The following is an 8,201-nucleotide window of genomic DNA, read 5'->3' as shown; positions in this document are numbered from 1 at the left end:
ATGACGGGGTACGCATTATAAATTTGTTTTTATTGATGTTATTTTTTTTTTGTTTATATATTTCCCCATTTTTTTTTTTTTTTTTTTTTTTTTTTTTTTTGGAGGGGGGGCTTAATTTAGCGTGTGGTTTTTTCTCTTTTTTTTTTAAATTGTAAAGTTTACATTTCAGTGTAGCTTTCCTATTTCTGGTACATTTTTTGTTCCATTTTGTTCCATTTTTTTGTACTTTTTTTTAGTGTCATCGTCTTTGTGATCATTGCATAAGAGCTGTCCCAGCGTACGTCCATGTGCTTTCCTTTGGAGAGCCCGAAGGAGGTCACATCTTCCTGTGTACATTTGGGGTACATGCCCCAATGGCCATAAATTATATATAGTGACATTCCTGAATTGAACGGCCGAGAGAGGGAGTTGGTGCATCAGCTGACTCGCTGGCGTGATTAAGGAGGAAAAAAAAAACATCCACAAGCTGCTGTCATTTGGCATAATTATGGGAGAATAAAATTTTAATTTACAAATCCAAATGAGTATGTGTTTATGTATTTATAGAGAGAAAAAAAAAAATTGAAGGAAGTACAGCACATGTATATTCGTATGGCGTCGTTACACGTTCATATATATATGTGCATGTAAAAAGTGCACGCGTGAGCATAGTGGGGGGGGTGTAAGCCGTGTCCTATATGGGGGAAAATGGTCTCCCCGCGCGCGCAACCGTCGCCACCTATATATGCATCCCTTGGGTTATTTATTTATTTATTTTTTTTTTTTGCGCGTTTTAATTCTGTTAACAATTCCTTTTTGCGATTACACCCTTTTTAATGTTTTCAAGAGAGGTACACATGAGGAGGAATCTTAAGTATTCCGTAAAATTGCGTCCATTTTTTTTTTTTTTTTTGCTCAATGGTGATAATTTTATATGAAGCAGGTAGACACTCCTTCCCGATTTTTTATTTTGGTGACATTTCATAAAGGCCGAATGAACCGGCGTGGGATATCGCGCCAAATATGATTTCACCAAAATAGGAAAAAAAGTTTTTACATTAGGAAAGTCGTAAAGGTCGGGAAGGCTACTATGCCGTTGTGATGTACGCGTGATCATTTGTTTGCGCGTATTGTGGTGACACTCTTTTTTTGCGTCCTTCGCTCCATCCTTTTGTTCACATTTCTTAGTACCCACCTTTGGTGTAATTTTTCATACCGTATGTTTCCATAAGCATGGAGAGAACGACGCCAATTAATGAATCTCCATCCAAGTGAGTGCCCATGTCAGTTTCTTCCTTCGTCAAAGATACCGCTTCGCTTTTGCTGCAAACTAGGCCATCGGAAAAAAAAAAAAAAAAATAGCTAGCACATGCACACATGTACGTATGGCCATATTTATAAACCTACATACTTGTATTCCCCTTCTTAGCCACATGGGCTATTGTTAGAACGCACTTATAAATATGAGTCGCAGGGGAGTACCCCAGGGAATGAGAAGTTCGTTCTGTCATTAAACCTTTACTAGTAGAAATCATAGGCCATACTCCATTTGGTAAAAAGGAACACCCCTTCTAACCGAATGGGCTTCCCCTCTCCCCTGGAGTAGGATCATTTGGGGGGAATTTTTTTAAGGCTGCTATTTTGCCAGTTAGTGTATATAACTACTTCAAAAACAAAAAAACTTTATTTATATTTTGTCTATTATCAAATGTACGTAGTGAAGGTTGATAAAAATGTAGATCATCTACATTTAAAAATTGCCTATGCTTCGCACACACACACACACAGGGATATATGTATATATAAATATACATGTACTTGGGTATGTGTGGGGGGGGGCGGGGAGGTATATATATATATATATATATATATATATGCACGTACGTGTGCACGTATGTAGGGGGGCATAAGTACGCAAAATGGATGCACATAAACGAAGCGCATAAATATCACATACCTCCTTTTTTATGGGAAAAAAAAAAAAAAAAATGGCAATCATTATTTTATATATTTTTATAATAAATAAAATAATAATACATTAATATGCAATAAAATGAGATGAAAAAAAAAAAAAAAAAAAAGGAGGGGAGAGAGTAGCAGAGGAATTGATAATAGTGCGAAGCTAATGAGAGAAAGTGACTAAATTATAAGAAAGGGGTTACACATACGAGGACATATTCGCATATATATATATATATATATATGTAATATATAAAATATATGTATACATTTCCACATATGCATAGACATACACATGTTTACTGGTACATGCACATAACTCAGTGGGGACTTTTATATATATGATTAAAAAGGAGAAAAAGAAAAGGAGCACGCACACATGGTAAATTGTGAAGGAAGGCAATGCAAAGAAAGGAAGAAAAAAAAAGAGAGAGAAAAAAAAAAAAGGGGGGGGTTAATTGGGGAAACTTAATTGTATAGGCTACTACGCATATGTGCACATAAGTATGTAATAATATGCACATTTTGGTGACGCACATGCGCGTCCGTATATCCTCCCCCCTCTTTTTTTTAATAAAATAAGTTTTGGCTTCTTCGCACTAAAATATAGTTTATGTAATTTTAACTTACTTTTAAAAAGTAATGGAAAAATAATAACCCCCAGGGATGGGGGCGCATGGATTTACACCATTACTTGTTCTAATTTTATTGGGGTTTTCCTTTTCACATATAGGATCTTCGAGAAAATCATTAATACATTTACCTCCACCTTTCGAAATGTACAAACCGTTATATGAATGGTAACCCAGATAGGGGCTATAATTTACATAGTGATAAAATTGACTTGGTAAAATATTTCACTACTGCATGAAATCATGTGCTGTCTTATTGCCAAACTTGCTGAATATTTCCCTTTGCTTTCGTTCCAATGGATGGCTGCTGTATTCCCACTGTATATCCCGTGTGTGTGTGCTCTTTTGCCCACATTATATTTTTGAACGTTGAGAAAATTTTTGGTGAGTTATTTTCCAGGGCTGATATATATATATATATATATATATACACTAATGTTGTCAACACAGGATGGTAGGTGGTAACAAAGGACCAGTACAGCGATACAGCAGAGGGGTATCCTCCTCGGGGGACGGGCGCCTTTTCCCATTTACCAATATCCCATATACTTGGTGACGACGGCCAACATAACAACGATTATCGGTATGAGTTTATTGTCTACGAAAAGCTTGTTACAGTTGCTGTTATATGCCTTTAATTGATTTTTCAAACTTTCATTTTCCTTCTCCAGTGCCGCTTTCTGTTTATCCACAAAAACGCAGTAGTTTAGGAGTTCATGATATTTCCTCTGCATACCTGGTAGGCCACCTTTTATGCCTTTATAGGGGGGGAAAAAAAAAAAAATACGCACATGAGGGGAGGAATGTGTTAGAATATATGTACACACACCAATTGGCATATACCTACAGTGGTAACATGCATGGGTTCATGTAAATATTCATGCGCTCACGTCCGTTGCACACACACACACGGTGACGCTTGCACATTTTTTTTTACCTTCCGCCATATTGGCATCGTCCGCATTTAAATTATGTTCCGCGTAATTTAAATTGTGACTCCTGTTATTAATTTCCGAGAGAGGGTTATTATTTGAGGGGAGGTAGGAGTGTGGTCCTTTGCTGGAACTTTCGTCGTTGAGCACAACGACCAACTTATGGTCTTGTATTTCATTTTTATTAACAGTGACCCAGAACTGCTTGTCGACGGTGGTGTTATCATCGACATTTAAACATTGGACTTGAAATTTATCATTCGAAATATTGTCCTTATCGGATAAGGGTTGCAAAATAATTTGAATATCAATTGTTTCTTGTACGTTAATTAGGCCAAAGGATGGTCGAACCAGATAATTGTTTGGCGCCGTGGTTTTAATTTTAAATGCCACTTTCCTGTCGCTTATATTTTCTAGTTTAACCACTTGCGTCACTGCTTGGAAATGTACCATAGGAAATTCTATTTTTTTTTCGGGGGTCACTTTTAGCAGCTTCATTTTGGCCTTTTGGGGGGAGGGTCACTATGGCTGTGTGTACGGGGGGTCTGTTGCGGCAATGCCTGTCAAGGTTGCCCTTTCTGCGGCTGTTGTTATGCCGTAATGTTGCTGCTATGTTGGTGCTTATTTGTTCCCCCCTTTGTTCTGTTATTCTTTCTGCCTGGGTTGCTTTCCTCCTTCCCGTCGTGGTTCGCGCTTGTGTCGCTTTTGTGCAGTTCCCGAATTGATCCCTTCTTCCACTGTGACCTTTTAGATGTCGATTTCCTTGTGCTCTTTTCTCGCCCCTTGGTCCTTACGCTCTTTTTGCTTCCTTTTCTTCGCCTGTTCGCCCAATCACCACCTTATACGTTCACCTTTCTTCGCTCCTTTTTCTGTCCTCCAGAAAGTGACGCCTCAATGTACTTTTCCCGTGTACGCAAGTTGGCCCAGCTCGACTCCAAAATTCGTTTACCTCTTCGTTGGGTTGTGCACGCAAGTCACATACATATGCATGCGTAAATATATGTGCGTACATACCGCGCGGCTGTGATGTGAAGGCGCGCACTGCTAATGTATGGCTGCCCTTCTTAAGCATAAACCCAAATGGGGGTGGTTAACCGCGGCGCGTGCACGTGAGCTGGGTGTAAGGAGCTAGGTGTAAGGAGCTAGGTGTAAGGAGCTAGGTGTACGCAAATGAAAGTACATATACGCTTGCAAGTACATACGCGAATACGCATATGCATAATGTTGGGAATGCGTTTTTGCGCAAGGGGAGGCTTTACGAATGGGAAAAAAATATGGAATGGTAAGTGGGAGGAAATGAAAAGAACTGCGCAGTGATAAATGAGAAATGAATGAGCAATGAATCAGGAATGATTGAGGAACGAAAATGAGAGATGCCAAAAGCGCAAACACGAATTCTGAAAAAAAAAAAAAAAAAAAAAAAAAAAAAAAAAAAAAAAAAAAAAAAAAAAAAAAATTAATGAGCTTTTGCGCATATTATTGTACACGGGAACCATAAAGATATAGCTTGGCCCTTAATTTTATGTTCTCATTTTAAACAGGAGGGCTTGTTCAAACGCAATGCGATACATCATGTGATTATATATATACATACCCTTATGCACAAGTGAATGTATGTACCTGCGCACTTGGTACGTATGGATACACGCCGAGTACAGGTACTCCTGGGTGCTATTCTTCTATACGTATACATATGTATGCAGTGTTTTTGGAAAAAGGGGATTTGAAAAATCACTGCAAAGGCAATGAACTCAATTGCTTGTGCATTGCATGAGCACAAGAATTAAGAGGAAGCAATGGTATACATTTTAAAAAAAAAAATATATATTGTAATTTATTGGGCAAATAAATGCGTCAAAAAATAAACATGTAAATAAATGAGGGGAAAAAAGATGAAGGAGCGGAAAAGAGGGAATAAAACAAGCGGGAAGGAACATCAATTTATTCACATGAGAAAAATGCAATTAAGAGAAAGAAGTTTTGCGGAGTGTTCGAAAGCTTCATAAAAAAATTCATTTAATAAGATGTCTTTCAGCTTCCTTTTTTCTGAGGCTTTTTTTTTTTTTTTTTTTTTTTCTCTCTTCCTTTGTGCAACACGCATAAGCGGAACAGCAGGCTATGTAGCATTGTGGAAAGAGCAAAAGTTGTTCCTTTAAAAGGTATATTTGTATATCTATATGTGTGAGACACACGTTTTAAAAAAAGGCTTTTGTGTATAAGTTTACTTTATGGGCATAAGGTCATCTTTGCAATTTCCGGGGGAATGTACTTTTCCCCCTTATCATGATCAATTGGGGGAGGGAAATCTTTTGCAAATGGTTATGTGCTTTATTTCTGTGTCCAAGGGGAGACGTAGAAAATGGCGGGCGAATACTTCGCTAACAAACAAAGGAGCTATATGTTGTGTTGCTCGAGAAGGTTGAAACATTTTTTATCAATTTAGAGGACATTATAGAAGGAAGCATTTCCGCAATCAGGTGGACGTGCGTGCACAGACGTGTGATCAAGCTGATAAGAAAAGAGCGAAAAAAAAGAACACAAAAATTTGACGTGCACCTTCGTTTCGCACCCGCCCTCACAGGGTCGTAGTTTCACTCCACTATGTTTCCACATGTTGTGTGTATACCAGACGAGGTGACAAAAAAGGGGGTTTGCAAAATACAAGTAAAAAAAAGAGTTGCCCCCAAGGATGTTAAAAAAAAAGGCTATTAGAGATGTGTGCAGTGGGAGGTGTGTAGCTCATAGTAGGTGAGCGTTGAGGAAACGGAAAAAAGGGACAGAAAATATGCGGTTTTACACATGAATGTATGTATGCATATATACGTATGTGTGTTTGTGCCTGTGGATGGACACCATCGCATTGGATGAATGCTTTGGCGAGTAAATGCCACCGGAGGAGGGAACACAAAAAAGAGTTACTACTGAGAGCATTAAGTTGTTTGTATACCAGTGGAAAGATAGTCGACTGAATATTACTGTGTCGTCTTACCTTGTTTAAGGACAATACAAAATGCTTTTGTTTCTACACAGAGCAGCTTCCTCTTAAAAGAATATCGGGGCGTAAAAAAGGTTCACCTGACCTGTATTGGACGCTATACTGTTATGTCACCTCGCCTAATCATCCACCGTTTTTTTTGCACCTCACCGAAATGTACGTGAAAATGCTTGCAGTGTTGACAGGAGGACGTAGCATGTCGGTTAAGGTCCGCACATAGCTCGAGGGCGAAAAATATGTTCCGCGTGACGAAAAAAAGATAAATCTCGTTAAGCATAACCCAGCCGTATATAAGACATATTCGAATTCACTTTTGCTAGATGGGGAAAAAAAAAAAAAAAAATTAAAATAATAAATAAACAAACTGTAAGGGGCTTCCAGCAGATGGAGTACAACAGGTGTAACATGTAGTGTTGTACTTTATGTAGGTAAATCCTCGTGACTATGATTAGAACGATTTCGCCATTCCACACGTGCAAGAAGGACTCTAGTTCCGAGCAGGTTGGCCTGTGTGTTGTTTCCCTGTGTGGGGATATGTCAAGCTGATCAGGGGGAAAATTACGAGAAACATGCACATAAAATGGAAAGTAAATAGGACGTATGGTTCAGGTAGGGTCGGCTCGCAAGGTCTTTCTGAGAACGTGCATAAAACCGTTTATTTGTATTTTTGGTTATTATCAAATGCGGCTATCCATCACATGGTTTAGGGGCTTCTCGTACAGGTCGGAACGGAACAGGCTACTTACAGTGTGAACAAAAAAAAAAAAAAAAATGATAACACGAACCAACACTTTTAAGCCTCTTCTATGACGGGTGCTAGCTTATCTGGGGATAGAATTCAAAAGGAACAAAATAGGAAAAGTACTTCTACTCCAAGTTGTGCATGCACATGTATAACCATGCTAGGGGCGCGAGCGCAGTTTAATTTCATTTTGTATTTGGCCTTTTAGGGTTTTATTAAAAATTAGAAGTTTGTCCCCACAAATTAAGTCCTGCCCCTTCTTTTCTAGCCTCTTCTTCATTCGATTGAGAAGGCAAAAATATATATATAAAGGACTCAGATTCGGAGAGCCAAGATGAGTTCGCTAAAATCACCCAACGTTCGGGTGCAAGGAACAACCCACGAGGCGGCCAGCAGCAAATTGTAACACAAAAAGAGAGGAAAAAAGAAAAACCAAAAAAATTAAATGCAAGACACGCGAGAGAGAAAGTCACGCTCTGGTGTGCGGGGCCACTGAATGATATGCTCTCCAGTGGTATTCGTAAATTCCACCGCTGCGTATAACAAACGTATAGACATGTGAGGCGCAAACGTCCTCTCCCCCCATGCCCCTCCCTCAGTTCTGCCGTTAATCTAGGATACTACTCGGACCCGTTCTTAAAATATTTTGTCAAAAAGGTCGAAAAAAGGAGTCCACTCATAAATAGGGGTTTGTGAATTTAAAAGAGTTTACACAATTGAGGCGGGGTTGAGATATGTTGTTTTGGGCGCATTAATTTGTTCAGTTAATGCACACGGGCTCTTGCATGAATGTTTATCAAGCAAATGATTTCGGGGGGGTAGACCATACGGCTAGGAGGCTCTATGCATGTTCAGATTAACTGACCACGTCGCTTTGCACAACTTTTCCGTCCGTTTCGGTAGATTATTGTATATCCCGTTCTATTCGTCTATATATCTTTTTTTTTTTTTTTTTTTTTTTT

General features: G+C 38.8%; 1 protein-coding gene across 1 annotated transcript; it reads right to left on the bottom strand.

The window, feature by feature from the left end:
- Positions 1 to 3,100: 3,100 nt before the first annotated feature.
- AK88_02598 (uncharacterized protein) lies at positions 3,101 to 4,000 on the bottom strand (the record flags this gene model as incomplete). Its single annotated transcript, XM_012480223.1, has 2 exons — positions 3,101 to 3,327; positions 3,508 to 4,000. 2 exons carry the CDS (start codon positions 3,998 to 4,000, stop codon positions 3,101 to 3,103), a joined length of 720 nt encoding a protein of 239 aa, XP_012335646.1.
- Between the last annotated feature and the right edge of the window lie 4,201 nt (positions 4,001 to 8,201).

The sequence above is a fragment of the Plasmodium fragile genome, assembly GCF_000956335.1.
Source record: "Plasmodium fragile strain nilgiri unplaced genomic scaffold supercont1.26, whole genome shotgun sequence".
Taxonomy (NCBI): domain Eukaryota; phylum Apicomplexa; class Aconoidasida; order Haemosporida; family Plasmodiidae; genus Plasmodium; species Plasmodium fragile.
This window is presented reverse-complemented; position numbering and strand designations above follow the sequence as displayed.